Here is a 20925-nt window from a genome sequence, read left to right as displayed (position 1 = left end):
AGAGTGGTTGGTTTCGGCCGGCTTGAATGACCAAAATTTATGTGATCTGTAAGTTGTGTGTTTGTTTACAATGTATATTGTGATTTTGATTTAATATTTGTACATTTTGTTAAATAATTTCGTGTGTGTTTATATATATCCTCTATAGTTTTCCTCTTATAATTTCCGCGAAATCTCTTTCTTGTACGGAAGAGATTTCGTGGAGAGAGGAAATTAGTTGTCGCCACTGGAAATCGAATCGGAGTTCTCTAGTGATTTGGGCAAGCTTCCTAACCAATACATCATTGTGATAGAACTTTCTTTTCCTTAGTTATAGGCTGAAAAAAAATAGGCTGAGAAAAAAACTCTTGTACCTCTAAATGTATCCTATCACACCCTGAGTTAAGTTTACCCGTGTTTAAGTTTACCTGTTTACCCGTGTCAAGTGGTTTTGTAGTTAACTAAATTCTAAATTGTCAAGGGAACAGCTTTGGTATAAGGGGCAGGTTGGCGATTTTTTTTTTCCGGCGCCAAACATGTCCGACGGCCTGAGATAAAGCTGCCAGACACTACGTGTGCCAGAAAAAAAAAATCGCCAGCATAGAAAACAGTGAAGTCGGGGTTTCCTAGGAAAAGGTTTTCTACAATGCGTGCAGCGTGAAATCGCTGATTGGTTAAAAACATGAAATTCACGTTTTTTAACCAATCAGCGTTTTTGCACGGCACACGGTGCAGGTAACCTGCTCCTAGGAAAACCCGGCTTAAAAAACAATAAAAACAAATGGTATAAACAAAAATAAACTCTGTATTGTTTAAAAAATAAAACTGTGGATAAAAATAAATCAATCGGGGTTTAAATAAAATTCGGACACTGTTTAAATAAAGGGAACAATACAACCTGACCAGATGACGAAAATGTAATCCAAACATTCGGAACGGACACAATCGACAAAATGGCTATACGGCTGTTTGAAAAGACGCACTACTACAACTAACGCCACCTGGCAGAATTTTTCAGAAAAGCTTCAGAACATTCTAGAACAACAACAACCCAGCAGAACAACGAACCAGAGCTCGCCAACAATGGCAACTTATCGCCCGTAAAAAGTCGCCAATTTGGCGTGTCCCTTATACCGAAGCTGTTCCGCCAATTTATATGTTCTTGTTGCATAAAATACTTTCTCACTGTAAGGCTGCGCTCGTGGGACGAAGACGTATGAGTTACAAGAATTTCGTCTAGGAAAAAAAAATTGCGGAACAGCTTTGGTATAAGGGACAGTTTGGCGATTTTCGATGCCAAGCATGTTCGATGGCCCGATCAAAGGTCGCCAAGGCCGTCAGACACATTACGGCCGCCGAAAAAAAAAAAAGTCAGCATAAGAAACAACAGAAATCAACAAGCACATAATAATTACTAAATATAATAGTAATAATTAAAACAACATAAGGCACCCAGACGCTTTTAAATAAACAACAGCCCTTCCTGTTTAAAAAATAAAATCGATCAGTGTTTAAATAATAAATCTATCAGGGTTTAAATAAAATCCGGGCATTGTTTAAATAAAGCCCGGACATTGTTTAAATAATAGATCGATCAGGGTATAAATGAAATTACGACAAAATGGCAGTTGGAAGTTTCAAAAAACGCACTAGGAACAAAGGAAAACAACAATCAGCGCCATCTGACTATTTTTTTTCATCAGAAAGAACATTCTAGAACGACAACCCAGCAGGCAACAGCAATGCAGAACAACACAGCGTGCTGGTGCTAAGTTATCAAACCCATTTGCTCACCAATAAGGTGTTAAGCGAGATGACTTGCTCCGATGGATATATATATATTTTTTTTATTTCACAATAAAATTCTCATTTCTTTTTCTTTTTGTATCCTGTGTATATAATATGGCAAGTGTAAGATAACCGATGAGATGGCAGGGGGGGGGGCTCAATTGCTTTTAAAACATACCTCCATCCTAATATGTGTACATTCATCTTAACTAAACCCCGAAACTTCTCCAACTCCTAATTCCATCTCGTCTGTAATCATCACAAAATTTGTTAATCGCGACTGTACCCAATTGTCCGGGGAAAATACGACACAAAATAAAGTGTTCCAGACTCTGCCACGAAGCTGGGCTGTGAGAGATGTCGGCAATGGGATAAGTCCAGTGGCAAAGTTCTGGCATTCATTCATTCATTCAGTGTGCCGGTACTGGCGACCTATCGTCGGAAAAAAGTTGCTAAGTTGGCATGTCCCTTCTACCGAAGCTGTTTCAAAATTGCATGGGGTGGAGGAAGAGGTGTCCATACATAGTAAAAGAGGAGGAAGATAGAGAAAATGACCCGAGGGATTCTGAAAGTAAGGGTGTAGTGATCTCTCCTCAAAAGCTCTATTTTCTCTCTGTCGCTTCAAAAAAAAAAAAGAAGAGACAACTAAATCAGCCGATTGAGGTGAAAACAAACATGTCTAATCAAGTCACACCTCTTTGAGCAGCCTCTTTCTCTTGCTTCTCAAGTATATGCAACATAGAATAAAACAATACTACTGTTTTTGTCGCTAATCTCTATTATACACTTCCAAACTCATGATCGCCCTACTATGCGTGTGCACCCTAAGAAAACTAACATTCTAATGTACTGAATTTTTTTTGTTTTTTCTCTTCTCAAAGCCATAGGTTGGTACAAAGGATGTAAAACAAGTCAAGTTTAGACTTAAGATTAATAATTTGAAATACAATCCACCGTCAGCTTAAAAAATGTCGTTAGTCGCTTATCAGAGTAGCAGTGATGAAAGCGGAGATGAAGGAGAGGAAGTTCAAGGATCCTCTTTGATTATGAAGACCCCTTCAAACAGTGTTGTTCCTGTGCAGCCAAAGAGTAGGGAACCTGTGAAAATCGCTGTACCCTCTCTGCATGAGGTAATTAGAGACTATCAAAACTATTTATTCATGAAAACTTCTAATTAAATGTAACACGATGATTCACAGAACATTCATCAAATAGCTGCATCACTCATGCCCATATTTTATGACTTTAAAGCAGGGTTAGGTTTTTGACATGACAAGTGTCAAAAATTGAGACTTAAACTCAAAAACATAAATGAATGTTTTTGAGTAATATTTTGAACACAATAGGTTGAAAACATGAGAAACTTGCTTTTTTATATATTAAGTTTTGTTTTTAAACACTAAGTTATTATTATAATTAAAACAAAATATTGATTAGAATTTGAAATTTTGAATTTGTTTGACATGCAACAGAGTTTAGAACAGATTATATGTAATTTTGTGGTCTATTTTATCTGAACTACTGATTACCTGTGTTAAATTTGCTAAGTGAAATAGAGCTGTTTATTCAAAATATGTGTGATAGAGCATCAGCATTAGGTTTTTGGCTTCAGAAACCAACAAAAACTTATTTACTTACATAATAACAGTCGAACATTTATTGTCAATGTTGTCAAATAGTTTTTTTTAACCTGATAGATATGTTAAATAACAAAAAATAACTTACTTTTATGCAGATTAAAGTGTTTTATATTTTTAATTACCGTATAGTTACTGAATAATAAAATATCTATTTTGATATTCTAAATTTTCTGATCTGCTCAAAATTTTATTCCATAATGAAAGTTCTCGAGCAGCATCTGTTAATGCATTGATTAAACTCATTTATTACCACCTAAAAGTTTTATTGGCTTAGGTTGTATAAATACAGAGTTTTAGAGTATTTTCAATCAAAGCAGAGCTGGCTGCACTTTATATCCAAAGCATTGTTTTGCACGTTTAGACAACCATTGGAAAACCATTGCATTATAAATGATAGTAAATATACCATATAATAGTCAAACTTAGTCATTCTTACTATTGTGCTTAGAATAAGTTATAGGAGTTTCTTAAACATATATCATATGGTCCAACAATTTAGTATTTTGACTGCTAGATACATTCTCATGTTATGCACAATAAAGGTATTGTTTCAAGTATCAGTGATTATCTAGATAATTTAATAATAACAAAAATCAAACATTACATTTTCAGTGTAAAAGAACTTTTAAACACCTATATGTTTTGAAAAAGTACAGCAGATGGTTTATATCAATACACATATAAAAGCAGTTGAAGAAATTTTGGAAGGTTGAGAATCTCATCTTGAATTGAAGAACATTGAATCATTCCATAATTTTTCCCTTCAGCATTTATGTTATACTCTATTCAAATTGTATATTTTACAAGAAAAAATACACATATCTTGTCCAAAATAATTCTGTAGACAGCAGAATATTATTCTACAATCATATTAAGTATTTATCATTTGTGTAATGTAGTCACTTTAAACATTACATGCAATCAATGTGTGTATTCTCAATGGGAATTTTTAAATTGAAAAGCAATATTTGCGGTTTTTGAAGGAGGGTTTTTGTCATGACAGTTTAAACTGTGGTTTAAACCACCATACGTCAAAAACCTGCCAACTCTGCTTTAAAGGCTGGGGTTCATGATTATGGTGGCATATATATTGGATTGGTTGACTCTATCATTGCCGTTGGGATTTACACCCATTCTTCTACCGACAAATATTTGCTACTGATTTGGCTATATATAAGTTAAATACAAGTAAAATATACATAAGGTATATATAAGTTCACAAGTATATATCCTTGTGAACTTGTATTGGATTGCGATCTACATAATCCCTATGCAAATATTTGGATCATTGATATTTATTATAAACATCAGTGTTTCTCTTGTATTTTTTTTATGAATGTTTCTATTAATTACTGATACATTCGTTTTTGATTACATAACCCTATAAACTTTTGTCTTTGTTTTCATAATTCTAAAAGTTTGATGCAGAATCGGAGGAACCTTCAAAAAAGCCAATGATTAAAGTAAGTATATGCTCATTTTATTCAGAGATTAGCAATCTATGTTTACAAACATAATCATATTAAATTAGTGTCTGCTAAGTATTTTATTATGTTTTTTATATATTTGTGTGAAACTCGCACGATTTTTCAGTCAAACTTGCAGTTCAAACTAACTGCAAACTTGCTCGCGATTTTTTGTAGCATTGTAGGTATAAACTAAATAGAATTTTTTCCTTATTCAACATCTTATTGAATGTAATTGAATCTCTTGATTATAGTTTTAACATGTTATAACATGTTAAAACTGTTACTACATTGAGAAATAAATGAGATCTTTTTTGATAAATTCAAAATGCTGGGTCACCATTGCAACTAAAAAATTGATACTGGCACCTAAACCTTTCTATGTGAGATTTTTAAATCAGAGTTTGTGTACAGTATAAAATTTCTAGAATTTAATGTAAGCATGTCTCCCAACATGGACTATTTTTCCTTAAATCTCTGTGCTGCTCCAAAAATATTTACGTGGTGAATAATTTTTTCTGTTAATTTGTCAAGCTAAAATTTAAATTAAGGCTGGATTGGTTGAAATCTTCAGTAGCTGAAGTGTAATTTCTCCATAGATTTTTATGAAAAATTATTTACTTCATTCTGAATATTAACACAAATCAAAAGATAAGTTTTACAAAACAAGAACAACCACTAGGAAAAAAAACAAAACCTAATTAAAAACACTAAATGTGCATTTACATATTTCACTTGTTCACTATGACTGACTTTAACTGTTTAAAGGCTGAACTATGAACACATAAAATCACTTATTGTTTTGAAATTTGGAATTTGAGGTCCTTTTGCATGCTTATACATAGATCAACTTTGAAATTTGAAGAAAAAATTTTTTTCTTTGTTTTCTACGATGTTCCATAAATGGAACATTTATGGTTCATTGATTGAATTCATTCATTATGGTTCATGAACATTAGCCATTAATAATGTTAAACCATTCATTATGGTTCATGGGTAGAGGTGATAGCGGAAACTGGTATTGCCTATATTCTCACGATTTTTTATTTCTGGAGTAAAGTTATCACAAAAAATTTTCTTCTACCAATCTCAAAAAATCTTCTACCAATTCAAATTTGCAACACATACTGATTTTTTAACATAAAAATGTGTGCAGAAAATTCAATTTTTTTTTTAAATGTCTGTAATAAAAGAAGGAAAACATATTTGATGGACCTGTTTGTCACATTGGTAGCAAGCAATGAATGTTTTTTGGCAAATGGCACCCCATCCTTGCATCGCAGATACAATATAATGGTCATCAGATGACCTGGCATCTTTTTTCAATTGACAACGTGGACCTGGATGAATAATTAACCCCTCCTTCGTTCATGGAAGGTTCATTGTCACTTCTCTTTGGAATTCCAAATGCAAAATATGATTTGCTTCTTGCAACTCTGAATGAATTTTCCAAAGTTCTATAATGGTCATATGGCAAATCTTTTCCAATGGAATCCACAGCTGAGGTTTTGATCGGATTTTGGGAAGAATTTTTTCCATCTCATGCAATGTTTTTTTTTTAATTGCTCAAAACCGTTTTGCCTTTTGTTGAAACATTCACGCAAGCAAGTTCCTACGTGAGTGTTGCACTTTTTCTGCCCTATATATATCTCTTTTGAAGAACACGTTCGTTGTTGCAAAATATATCTAGCATTCCACATACATCAGTTGTAGCTGTTGTCACTAGATCATTTTCTGCAATAACATCTTCATCCGCAATGTTCCCATTTTCATTAGCAAGTAATTGACATATGTCTGCGAGTTATAAATATCCTACTAGTTATATGTATCTGAAATTTTATAAATAAACAGCTTCTTTTAATGATGCCGCCGCCAATCTTGGTTTTATGTCTGCTGTTCACAAAAACATGTATTTCTAGGAATGCGAGAATAAAAGAGTAACCCAATATAAATATAAACATTTCACCCCAGAAAGCACATTCCTCTGTGTCATATTACCCGAATTCACCCCCCACACATTTCGAATGATGACAACATCCTGGGGTTCGAAGGGGAAAATCAAAGCAGCACAATGTGCATTAAATATCTCTAGAATCTCTAGAAAGGCCAATGTTCCATAAATGGAACATGCATTTTTGAACGTGCGTAGCTCTTTAATGTTTAACAGTACAAAAACAATTGATTTACTTTGATTGATATATCAAATGGTAGAAACACAAAATAATTTTCAATTTACTTCAAAACTGAAATTTTGGCAAATTTTAATTGAAAGGGGGAAAATGCCCAAAAAATGCCAAATTTCAAAATTCTGTGAAAAATGTTTATATTAAGCTGAAGTTTCAGAATTTATTTCAAACAATACTTTGAACTCTTCTCTATATATGATAAATAAAAAACCAGAAATGTTTAAATCAATTTTTATCTGATACTTGATGTTATTTGTAATTGATATTTTGTAAATATAAACTACTAGCTGATACCCGGCGATGTTGCCCGCCCTGTAAAACATTTATATTGGTATAGCGTATTAATTATTTCTTAATCAAAAAAATTTCTGCATCAAGCAGGGTTGGTAAAAAAAACGGTTTTTTTGAAAAAAACCAAAAAACCGGGTTTTTTTGGTTTAAACCAGGTTTTTTTGGTTTAAACCGGTTTTTTGTTTTAAATAGTATTAACATTAAAAACAATGAAATTTCTGAAAAATCATTCAAACTTCCAATAGTTAACAAAAATAAAATGTTTATTAATGTAATTATCACTATTCCCATGCTAATTAATCAATAAATATTTATTAAATTTTAACAAAAACCAACTTTTGCCATTTAATTATTTTTTGCTTAACTCAATGGATTACTGTGTGTTTGAAAATTCTTTTAATGTTGTTATTAATCATATAATATATAAAGGTTTTTCTCCAGTTACTTTCAGTATACTTAATTACGAAGCTATTTTGCAAAAAGTAATAAAAATTAGGTGAATATAATGCATTTAATGATGCATAAATAATGTAGATTAATTAACGATGATTTATGATATACAGGGTGATTATAACTAAGGTTCTGATTTCAAAACACTAAAAAAAGAGCGATTGTCAGAATGACTTGAAAATTGACATGAATATTCCTGAAAAAATTCAATTTTATTTGATAAAGAGGAAAAAATACTTAAAAATGTAAAATTAATGACATCATCCAACATGTGGGAAATTTGCTCGCAGAATGGAAACGATAGCCAGTCAAGGCAAAATTATAACTTAATTATAGCATTGCACGAGTCCATAATTCACGGAAACATCACAAAAAAAATGAAGTAATTGAACAAATAACTACAACTTACTCAAAAAATGTTAAATATGTTGTCCACCGCGTGTTCTGGCTATGAGGTTGAAAGCACAAAAATTCGTGTTCAACAGCAGAATCGGAGTATGCCATGGTCATAATGTGGATGTGCTTGCAATTCAGCTTTATTAAACCAAACGTGCCCCCCCCCCCTTTTAATATTCCTGAGGAACTTCTAACATATAGGGAATGTGCTGGAGATTGCAATTCACCAAAGTTTGCAATCTGACCACTGTTTATAACATTTTGAGGTACCCCCACAGCCAGTAGTTGCAAGGGTTAAGGTGCATCCTGTCAAAATGGGTCTTCAGCAGCTGCTTTGCTGGTATTGCAATGTGCATCTTGATAGAAGTTCTATCCACACACTGATGCTGTGGAAGTGCCAAAATGATGTGGTTGCACAAAATAGATTATACTGCTGGCCAAGTACAGCATCATCTACTTGCACATTTTGCACTTTTTTCTTTTGCGAAAGAAACGTCCATTGCTTCAGGAGTATCCATGCAAATTTTCAGGTCATTCCGATCAGTACTTATTGTATAGTTTTGGAATCAAAACTTAAATTATAATCACCCTGTATATAGCTGATTATTTTTTATAAATCTGTTACTACTATACAGTAGAACCTTGATTAAACTGGGCTTAACAGTGTGTGTGTGAAAGTATAAAAAAACAACTATTGAATATTAAGACTGGGAGATATGCAGTAGGAGATGTGCTACTTCTTATGGGAATGAAAATGTATGTGAGGTAATGTAACAACTAGTACACTAGTCTTTGTCCTTTAAGGACAGCTGGTGTCTTTATTGGGTTATAGGACCACCTGCCCCTAGCATGATGGTGTCACTACTGTAGCTGCTTCTTTGTGAAGGGAAAAAGAAACCCTGTGAGATATGTAATACACCACTACATTTAGATGTGTGATGCAATCCTTATTCATGAATTTGCTAAAGATAGAGCATCAGAATGTAGCCAAAGGTTAGAAAATGTTGTAAGAATGAGAAGTTTTGGCTTTTATATATAACTTTAAATGACTAAGATACTTCATATGAAAAATATATATATGTTCTGGCCACTTTTATGAGACTTTTTGAAAAAAACCACTTATAAAATCTTATGTCATTTAAAGATATACCGTCAGAATGTACCCCAAGGATATAAAATGAGGTAAAAATGAAACATTTTGGCTAATAATGAACAAATATGATATTTTTCAGGGAAAAAAAAAGATATTTAAGCCACTTTTATCTGATTTTTTTAAAAAAACCAGTTGGTTAAAACCAAGGTTTAAACCAACGTGGTTTAAACCAAACAACCCTGGCATCAAGTAAGAAAAAATTACTTTTATTTTTAAACATTTTAATTAAAACTTCAGGCAATTGCTTGTAGATACACAATATTTTTGTTTGTCAATCTGGTGTGTAGATGTACAAATTACAAACACGCGAGCAGGTGACGTAAAGCTGTCCGTGTGAAAAACAGGGCTCAAGTAGGTTGATACCTGTCACTGCTAACAACTGGCCTTGCGCTTTGTTGGTTTTCATGGCAAAGCTAAACGAATCGGGAACTGTAATCGCTTGAAAGTGAATGACATTTCTTCAGTGATAATTGGGATAAACTGTCTGCACTGTGTCTGTGACAGTGTCAACCGATTTGTAAGATGTGGAGTCTCCCGGAATAGTTTTTAGGATTTTTTCGTTGATCTTGTTCACACTGTCATTTTTTGGTGCTAGAATCACTCTCTCACAAAGCCACTCATGGTTTCGGTGATTTTGTTGAATGTTTGGGAAGACTTTGTCTGCAAGTTCTTGAACTGAGTTTAACAATTGCAAAATCCATTTGGGAACGTACGGTGCTTGGGTCTACGGGAATTCTTCCATTGCCAAGTTTGATCAACTGATGTGAAAATGATAGCAGTGAGTGCTGAGCCACTTTGCAGTTGAACTTTGCAGTTGAATCCATTTGGGAACGTTATCAGTCCAGTGCTTGGGTCTACGGGAATTCTTCCATTGCCAAGTTTGATCAACTGATGTGAAAATGATAGCAGTGTTGAGTCATTTTGCAGTTGAACTCGCATGTTGGTGGGTAATGATAATTTTTTAACTGCGTGCCAGAGTGTTGATGATTTGAGGCAAGCATTGAGTTCATCAGCTGGCGTTAAACATTTTTATTCCCAATTTTGTCGTCATAGTTGTTGTTCTCTGTTCTTAGTGACGTCATATGTCCAGCTCGTGCAGCGAATATTATTCAAACGCCTTTTAAGCATTTTTTAAATTGAAACTATACCTATACGATGGGTGGTTGATGAGATAAAGGCTGCATTATCACTTACAGGACACCCTGTATATAGGCTAGCAGAAATACCCGGCGCTTCCCAGGTTTTCTTCAATTACTGGAAGGATTGGAAAAGTGACAAACCGTTATAAAGGAATAAACTGTTATAATAACAGAATTAAAGGTGTGACAAACCATTGTAAAAGCATATATTCACGTCTGAAACACATTGTTGGAAACCACGGTAACCAAAGTAAATGTTCCGAAAGTAATTGTTGAGGTCCCAAAACCATTGTTGCCCGACAGTTTTTTGCCAATTTCGGGCATTTGCCCAGCTCTGACGAACTTTTAAAGTAACCTACGGTTTAATCCCGAACCTGTTTATTGTATATGCAAAATCTGGCGACGATCGGTCTAAAACTGTAGATTTGTATAAAGAACATACTTTCACATTCATATATAAGATGTTCTGTTTATGGAACATTTTGGCCTTTAAACAGTTAATAACACTGGCTTTTACTCTTGTTGATTCTTTTTTCTCCTCTTCTGTTCTCTGCCCAGGCACAAACAAGTTGCGATTGCAGTTCCACAAATCTTCTTCATGAACACACTGTCGCTGGGTCATCCCAAGTTTGACATTCATCTAGTGTGCATTGCTTTTCTTGCAATGAAATATTTCGTGCCGGAAACACAAATTGATGAAAGTTTCGGCAAACCACTCAAGGACAATACAGTAAAACCTCATTTACTCGTCACCCTAATAAGTCGTCACTCCGGCTAAGTCGTAAGTCGTGATTTTTCTTCAGGCCTTTCCAGCTTTCATAGACAACAATGTTATAAACCCTCGTTTACTCGTCGCTAATTTTGGTTAACTCGTCACTATGAAAAAGTTTGAGAAAGTCAGAAAAAAAGACTTTTTATGACTCCCATTAAAATATAGCTTGTTAACAGCATTGCCATATATTTAAAAGTCACCATAAAATCCTATATACCCAAACGGAACAGTTTAAGTAACGAAAGTTAGGCTGGGGAAGTTCATTTGCCAATTAAGGTTTTTGAAATGTTAGGGGTTGTTCGAGCTAGATCTTATTTATGCATGGACCCTACTAATTTAGGGCTTCAAATTTAAACAAAATATCTTTGTTGAAAAAAATCAGATATTCTTTCCCAAGTTAAGGTCTTCTGTTTACTTTTCCCTGCCCAGGGCCCCCACGTCAAGTCAAAAGTGTTTGAGATTACTTTGTAGTTGTATCATGAACTACTGATGAAAAATTAAAACACTAAAATTAAATTTGATGTATATGTAAAATTAATGTGCAATATAGAGTTCTGTTATGAAGAAAAGCTACCTATTCTAACAGTGGCTCTGTTAGTCTAAATTAAACATTACTATAAATTAAAGTGTACTAGTATATTTTACCACAATAAGTTAAGTAATAAGAGATGAAAAAGCTAAAAAATTGTTATTATTTCTTTCGCAATCCATAAATTTTATTAATATTGTTATTTTGATTCATACTTCAATATATGTCATGTTACTTTAAATTTATACGATTTTCACAAGATTGCACACATTAAAACTGATGGCAATCCGCTTAAGCCGTCATAATTTTTTCGATAACATGAAGTGACGACTTATCGAAGTCTTAGTGTATATAGCGTGCACATGTCAACAAGACTTAACAAACCACTAACTAGCCGATAGACTGCTGTGTTGCTTGTCATCTCATACTAGCAAGCTCAATAAATCACACGAGCTGTGTGCACAGGCCCTAAGATGATTAAATGTTCTAATAGTTATCAACTACTACTTAAATGTACATGCAACTCTTACACCTTCCTCTATGGTATATGATTGCCAGAGGAGTGCAAGGAACGTTTAATTACCTGCAAAATTAAATGAAGACTTGCATTGTAGCCAATTATAATTCTCTTTTAATTCAACAAGTGAAGATATTTTTCAGAAAAAATAATGAAATACAGATCTTATGCATGATATTTTATGTTTTATCTTGTAGGTTTCTTCTGGATTGCTTAGTTTATTGCCTGCTCCAAAGCATTCATCAAAGTCATCGGCTTTCATGCCCAATTCTGTCAAAAAGAAAGTAACTGACAGTAAAAAGCTGCCTAATGTTTTACCACTTTCACAAAGTTCTAGTGCAACCAAAAGAAAGTTAGAAGAAACACTGCAGGAAAAAGTTTCTTCCCAAGAGTTTGTAAATAACCAAGTTGAACAAGGGAATGAAATGAAGAAGGAAAATTATGATGATATATTGCCATCAGACTTCTTCTCACTCGCTGGTGAATCATCTTTATCGACAACAAAAGCCAGCAAAATTAACATTCTTCCCACAGATTTCTTCTCACTCGCCAATGAATCATCTGAATCAACCACTAAAACCAGTGAAAATGACAATCTACCAAAAGATTTTTTTGCTCTGACTAATACATCAGCTGCCTTTAACGATCGTGACAAAGAACTTTCTTTCAAAGATGGTGTTCCAGAAAACTCAAACCAGCATCGTCTTAAGAATTATGAATCTTCTAATACAAGTGAAGCTGTAAACCCAATTAATTACGTCAATCCAGATTATCAACCAGAAACCAAAGAAGATGCTCAATATATTTTTCCTCATCCTTCTTCTTCTTATGGTATCCATGACAGCAACTCTTCCAGCGGTGTGAGTAATGAAGTACAGTTCACTGGAGCTGCATCTGAGGAAGAATGTAATGAACAAAAATCTACAGATATGATGAAAGATGAAAGGGTAAGATTTCATTAACATAATTTATACAGTGCCAATTGTACAAATCAATACATCTGGCAATAATTTAGGTGTTGCTAATAATTTATTGTCTCAATTTAGTTCTGTCATACCATAGATCTTGGGGGGGCATGGGTTTATCGCTACTGTAAAATAAGGATAGATCAAAGTGGATTTCATACCTAGAGGTTCAATAGTGCTTGCTTTATATTTGGTTAACAGTAGGCTATAGGTATTGGTCTATAAAATGTATAACAGGGTTCCACTTAACTCTCTAATATCAATTTTATATGATTAACTTTTTATTTTTCAACAAGAATCCCTACTTTTGGGGGGAAAGTTATTTCCGATGAATTTGCCTGAAAAAAAGATCTTTGCTTTTGTTTTTAATCTTCAAAATGATGTCACAAGTGTTATGTAAATTGTTTCAATTGCAACAAATAACAAAAAAGGGGGGGGGGGACAGAATTTGCAATATGACGTGTATCTGCTCTGACCATATGTCCCGTTTTGAGACCAATGGTGATTTTTTTTGTTGGTATGATTTGATTGGAATGTTGTAATGACAGGTAATTTTAACTTACTGGTTGGTGATGACTACCGACTTGACGCAAATCGGCAATGGATATGATAAATGATGCTTATGATCGGCTTACATGATATCTAGTTTTTGCAGGAAAAAAATTCTTGCAATTTTACTTTTATTATTAAAAAATCCCCACATTGTTTTTTAAAATTCCATTATACAGTCGACGCTCAATATAACGACCCATCTCCCCATCAAAAACTGACATTATATTGTGAAAGTCTTTATATCAAAAGTAAAACATATAAGACAGTCATTCTGTGAAAACATTTGGGACTTGTCCTACCGGTCGTTGTAATGGAATGGTCATTGTAACGTCGGGTCGTTATAACAAGCATTGACTGCATTTTATTTATTTTCATACTGAATTTGCATCCATGCAAAAACCTCCCTAATTCCCACTCTCCAAAGTTGGCAGCTATGGTACCTCATTCTATCTTTCTTGTTTCATCTATTACATTGTGTGAGTAAATACATTTTTTCCTTTCTTCTTTCTTTTCAGAATTTGACTAAATTTGTTTTTGATCAGAGAAATGTGTAGAATTAAAAGATTATTAGAATATAGAAAAGTTTTTTATTTATAAAGATACTTTCTCCTCTTTACTACTTTACTTCCTTTTTACAAAATTACAAAGTTATCTTTTATTTTGACTAAAACAGGGCTTGACAAATCAAAAACAAATTTAATGTCAACAAAATTTCATAGGCACAAAGCAAGTTTTTCCTTGATGAAATCTGTCTAAAATTACATATTTTTTTACTTTCCAGGACTTGGGAACCTTTTTTACATGCTATCAAACACCGCTGGCATAAATAATTTCCAATAATTTTGTGCTGTCCTTCAACTTTAATTAAGTTTTCATAAATAAAAAATATTAGTTGTCATGGCTAGAGATGTGAGGTGAGTGGTGAATATTCTCGGAGAACGAGAATATTCTCCTGGATGTAAAAATTGGAGAATAATCAAGAATATTCATTTTTCTTTTAAATAATTTAAATTTTTTTACTAATTTTGTTTATATTGTGAAATATAAATCAGTTTTTATTACCTGAAACATTTACAACAAAACAATTTTTGGTATAATCACTCCCCAATGATAACTTTTAGTTCGAGAATATTCTCAGAATATTCTCCAGGTCATGATGAGAGGGTTTTAAAAGTTTGGTTATGAAGATTTTAGAAACCATTAAATTAAAACATTAAAAAATTATTTTAAAATTAGATAAATTTTCAGAAATAAGTTCTCAACAAATCAAAGTTGATTGATAAAGGAATCAATTATACAATCACCTTCATTCTAAGAAGATACAGAACTGTTGTTTTTTCAATGCACATACACTTAAATTCTGTATCACTCACATTTCTTTAAAAGTTAAACAATTCAGCCCTGTTGGTTTAATTTTCTTGCTTTCAAACTTAAATATTGTGGTCTACAAACTTCAATATACCCATCTTCTTGATGGGAAGAGAGACAGGGACATTCTCCGGAGAACATTCTCAAGAATATTCTCTCAAAGGACTACTATTATAAATTATACTAGAGAATATTCTTATCAAAAATAATTATTATTATACAAAAATAATAATTATTATTCTCAAGTTATTTATTGAGATTATTTATTATAATGCATGTTATTACATATATTCTTGATAATACTCTCTGGAAAGATTTCGGTAACTGAAGAATATTCTCATTGAGGAGAATATTCTCTGGAAGGACTATTATTAATAACTTCAAAATAATTCTTATGATTTTCTGTAAGAATATTCCCCAGTTATTTATAATAGTAGTCCTACCAGAGAATATTCTCCGAAAGATTATTCTCGAGAATTTTACATCTCTAGCCATGGCTACCTGGCAATTGCCCAGCCCTGGACTAAAATGGATATTTTTGAAAAGTGATAAATTTCTCATAATTAAGTTTGGAAAAAGAAAAATAATTTTAACACTTTCTGGTACTTTTATCTTTTGTTCATATTTTTTTTTTATCAGTAGTATAATCACATATGAGAATAGAATTAGCTTTTTTAAAAAGATTTTTAAGGGATTGGGTAAATTCATCATAATGTGATAGCTATTGCTGTCATCAATGAAAAGTAAGAAATCTTGAATAAGTTCCGAGATTTACGAAGTACAAAGCTGTCCTCTGTTTTGCACGACGTCATACCCTTTGTTCGAAAAAAGCGTGCTTGTACATCGCACCCTCTATGGTTCACGGATAGCATGCGGAACCTTTATCTTGAAAAGAAAAGGGCATTCAGAGAGTATAAAGGGGGACGAGGTGACCTATCATTGTTTACTGATAAAAGAAGACTGTTGAAGAAAGCGATAAGGGATAGTAAAAAGGAAGTTGAATCTAAGTTGGCAGATAACATTGACCCAAAATCATTTTTTCGATACGTCAATAATGGATGTAAGGGGACAGTTGGCCCCCTCTCGATAGGAGGCTCTAGGGTAGAGAGCAATGTAGGCATGTGTAGTGCTTTCAATGACTTTTTCGCGTCAGTTTTTAATGGGGATAATGATATTCAATATACAGGTGTTGCATGGGGTAATAAAACCCTCAACGATATTCAAGTAGAAGACGTGGAGGTCCTAAATCTTCTAAGAAATGTATGTGCAAGCAAAGCACCAGGACCAGACGATATCTATCCCAGGGTCCTCAGGGAATGTGCTAATGAATTGTTGGGGCCAGTCGCACAGATATACAGGAGTAGTGTTGCTGAGGGTATCGTCCCAAGAGATTGGAAACTTGCTAACGTTGTTCCGATATTTAAGAAGGGTAGTAGAGAAGCGGTGTCAAATTATCGTCCAGTGAGTTTGATGAGCTCCGTCTCGAAAATTTTGGAAATTATCATCAAAAGGCAGTTTGTGAAGTGGATAGACGAGAATAATGTATTGTCAGATAATCAGCATGGGTTCAGGAAGGGGAAGCATGTGTAACTAACCTCCTTTGCTTCTATGATCACGTGACGAAGGCTTTGGGTAAGAGCAAAAATGTAGACATTGTTTACCTTGATTTCCAGAAGGCATTCGATCGGGTCCAACATGGCAAACTCTTGAAGCGTTTACACGAGATTGGAATTGGGGGCAACTTGCTGAATTGGATAGAATCGTAGTTAAGAGATAGGTCGCAACGAGTTATGGTGAACGGGGAATTCTCTGGTTGGACAGACGTCACAAGTGGAGTTCCTCAAGGAAGTGTCCTTGGCCCCCATACTTTTTTCACTTTTTATCGATAAACTCGATCAGGGTATCGATGGGATTACTAGCAAATTCGCAGATGATGTGAAGCTAATGGGGGTAATCGGGAATGAAAGCGATAGGGAGTTGCTCCAGACCAACTTAAACAGGATTGAAGCATTCGCAAATGAACGGAGCATGACGTTTAGCGTTGATAAGTGCATGGTCGCTCATTTTGGTTCGAACAACCCACGGTTCTCTGACGAGTTGAATGGTGTCACTGTCCCGGATGCAACTAGGCTCACCGATTTGGGAATTCTCATTGACGAGCGACTTAGGTTTTCTGAACATTGTTCAGCAGTGGTCAAAAAATCGAATAGAATGCTTGGTCTCATTTTCAGAAAGGTCTCTTCGCGTTCTCCTAAAGTCATTCTTCCGCTTTTTCGAGGATTAGTTCGTCCTGGGCTGGAGTATGCTGTAAGGTTTTGGAGACCATACCTACAGAGGGACATAGAATTGGTTGAAGGGGTGCAGAGAAGAGCTACACGTGTCCTTATTGGCACGCAGGGCTTGAGTTATGAAGAGAGACTTCATTTTTTGAATATGTTTACATTGGATGAACGCAGGTATTGAGAAGGTATGATCGAAGTGTTCACAATTTTCAATGGGATGGATAGGATGGACCATGAACTTTTAGTACGCCGCCAATCGACTGCTTTTATAAGGGGACACCAGTTTCGATTGGTGAGGGAGAATGCAAGGTTATGGTGTCGCAGGGAATTTTTCTCTAATAGGGTTGTTAATAAATGGAATAGCTTACCCCCGGAGATGGTAAATTGTAACACAATTGACACGTTTAAAAAGAAATACGATAAACATGTTGGGGTAAATCGAGAAGCTATCCATTCTTAGAATAAGACAACCATAAGTGTTCTTTATGGGCATTGTATAATATTTTATCATGTGTATATATTGTTTATAATTTGTGTTAATTGCATTTTTAATTGGGTTGCTGTTGTTTTTTTTTTAAATATATGACATCCATATTTTTATGGGCATCTTTTTATCAGCCACCTCGTTGGGCATTTTGCCTGTTGTGGCGTTGTATTTGTATTTTGTGTGACAAAATTTTTGACTTAGTTCTGTTTTTCATGAATGATAAATTAATACCCAATAAATTAATTCACCCAATTTACAAGATGTGCCAAAAAAATACATTCTTTCCTCATTTCAAAACTTTATAGTTTTTAAGGCTTCAAGGAAAAAGACGAAGAGAGTTCGAAGATATTGATATAATTGATGTGAATGTAGATAGTCAACTTGCTGACAGAACTCAATGGCTTACTAAGAGTATTACAGAAGAAAAGAAGGTATCTTTCTCTAGGAAAAAAGGTGAATTGCCTACTCAGCAACAAAGGCGAAAACATCAAATTACCTACCTTGCATTTCAAGTGAGTATCACTCAATTATATGTTTTTCCTCTAAAATACTGTTCCAGCAATAGGCCACCCAAATATTGCACGAAAACAACAACAAAAATAATATACAGTCGACACAATGACCCCTTCGTTCTGTTGAAAATTAATGTTATATTGGAGAATCGTTATATGGAAAGAAAAACATATATAACAGTTGTTTTGTGAAAATATCTAAGACTTATCCTACCACAGCTACCAGTTCCAATTGATCAGCGCCAACTGTGTCCCCACGACTTATCCTACCAGTCGTTGTAATGGAATGGTCGCTATAATGTGGAGTCATTATAACGAGTGTCAACTGTATTTACTTTGTACAATTATATTATGCTTTGCCTGTATGTTACCCTTTAATTCTAAGTTATTAACATATCTTTAAAAAAATGAGCATTATTCGTGAAAAAAATACATAATACGTTGAATAGGTGTCTGATGTAACATTTTAAATTGAAAATTTTACAGGGGTAGAAAATCTGCTACAAACTGCTTCAATTTCTGACATACGCTACATTCTGCTACAATTTCCAACTTTTGCTATATTTTGCAACAAAAACGCTGAAATTCATCATTTTGGCTCCATCTTGCACCAAAAACAAAATTTCCCCTTAAGAAACTGAAGTTGCATCACAATAGAAGCTGACTTTTTGATGATGTCATTTATCCTCCCCCACAATTTTATTTCTTGGGGGCCACAAATGAAATTAGCTTGAGCCCTCCCTCCAAGATTCCGACTGAAAACTACGAGAATTGTCACTCATCCGCAGAACAACAAAAAAACCTTCAATCACTTTTTTCTCCGAAAAAAAATTGACTCTTTTGATGCGTTCCTTATATTAATTATTTTTTAAATTGTTTCAGTTTTTGCTAACTGACTGTACTTAACGAAAAAATTGTGTATTCTTTTACATAATGGAAAAGTTCATGAAATAATGTATCATCACACTGGAAAAAGAACCTTGAGGAATCTGTCTTCACCATCAGGAGTTGTGACGCAAAAGCCATCTGTAAATTTAGGATGTCTACGATCATGGAAAAGTGTCAAAATCCTGGAAAAGTAATGCAATTAGAAAAAGGTCACGCATGATAATAAGATTTTTTAAAATCAATTTTCGGGTTTTCCTGGCAAATTCCTGTGCTTGATTTTATCCTATAAAACCATGGCCTCTTATCGGGCTTTTCTTGATACCCTCGATTGTGCAGTGGTGGTAGCTGAAAATTAGTTTTCCAACTTTGGGTACGAACATAGTTGTGGTTGATTTTTGATTCTGAAAGTCAGCACCGTTATGGAGTGATTTAAATTGGGTTAAAAACCTGAATTTTACTTTCTTTGAGTGAAAACTATTCCACCAAGTAACAATTTTTTTCCAATGCTGCCAAATAACGAGTGTTAAATCATCAGCAATTCCTCCAAATAACAAGTGCTGAATCGCCAAGCATCGCAGATATTTTCCCAACTTTTTCTCCCCGAATGAAAAATTTGAATAGCCAAATTGCTAAAACTAACAAGATTTCAGCAGGAATCATGACCACAAAATTGGGGGAGGGGGAAATATTAATCGTAAATATTCATCCATCGTCATTTTCTCACTTTTGATTTTGGAACGTAAGTAAGCATCTCCTGAGCACTGCCTGATGTACCAAAGAAGATTTTTTGTTTCCTAAACTGGCTCACTTATTGTCAAAGTCTTTTTGACTGGAGTTACAACTTCTACTCCTGAAAGAAAGGTTGTGCCCTGATTTCACAAACACATGGCTACCTCAACTGGGTCCTCACACACTTAGTTGTTTGAGAACCAACCTCCAATTATGGTAGAAAATCATCCCAGGAACTATAAACAGTAAATTCTGGTTTAGTGGCATTGTGGAAATAAAATGACTGGTGCTGGTTAAATTTAAAAGAAAAATTTCCTTTGTCATGTTCTATAAGACAGTAGGTCCCAACTCTATGTGCCTAGAAATGTATGTGTATTTTTTTGGGAGGATTGTGGCAGCAAATGTCCAAATTTTATTGCTAGTTCTACTTCATTAACTAAGACATGGTTGTGACCATTATTGCATAGCAATCTTCTTTGTCTCGGAACACAATGGTGAAATGGGCACCACTTCTAGAAGCGATACCCAACAGGTATTTGCTGTAAAAGATTCCAGCAAAGCTTATTTAGGCAGACAAGCAGAGGTCAACAAAAATTCACAAAACTTTTCTTTGGATATGTGGTATACACTCTGATAACGAAAATAATGCTGTAACAAGCTAGCATCGCTCGCAGCTAAAGTGACCATTTTTGTCACATCATTGTCATATTCCACATACCAGGGCTAATTGTATTGGGATCTACAGTTTATAGCCAATTCCAAAATAGGCACAGTTCCAGAGGACAGTAATCACCCCTTCTTAGATATGCATACTATGAGAAACATTAGTCTATATC

The 20925-nt window shown here is 34.2% G+C and overlaps 1 protein-coding gene across 1 annotated transcript in view; it reads left to right on the top strand.

Moving 5' to 3' along the window:
- Positions 1 to 20925, top strand: part of LOC149088379 (uncharacterized) — a 28892-nt gene continuing 7967 nt past the window's right edge. The window contains exons 1-5 of the mRNA XM_089247461.1: positions 1 to 48; positions 2649 to 2897; positions 4826 to 4870; positions 12504 to 13253; positions 18266 to 18472. Coding sequence (XP_089103587.1) covers positions 2736 to 2897; positions 4826 to 4870; positions 12504 to 13253; positions 18266 to 18472 — 1164 coding nt within the window. The 5' untranslated portion in view covers positions 1 to 48; positions 2649 to 2735. The remainder of the gene's footprint in view (positions 49 to 2648; positions 2898 to 4825; positions 4871 to 12503; positions 13254 to 18265; positions 18473 to 20925) is intronic.

This window comes from Pholcus phalangioides, unplaced genomic scaffold, assembly GCF_987345545.1.
Source record: "Pholcus phalangioides strain wild (caught in Gottingen) unplaced genomic scaffold, Ppha-v1.0 ptg000003l_1, whole genome shotgun sequence".
NCBI lineage: Eukaryota > Metazoa > Arthropoda > Arachnida > Araneae > Pholcidae > Pholcus > Pholcus phalangioides.
This window is presented reverse-complemented; position numbering and strand designations above follow the sequence as displayed.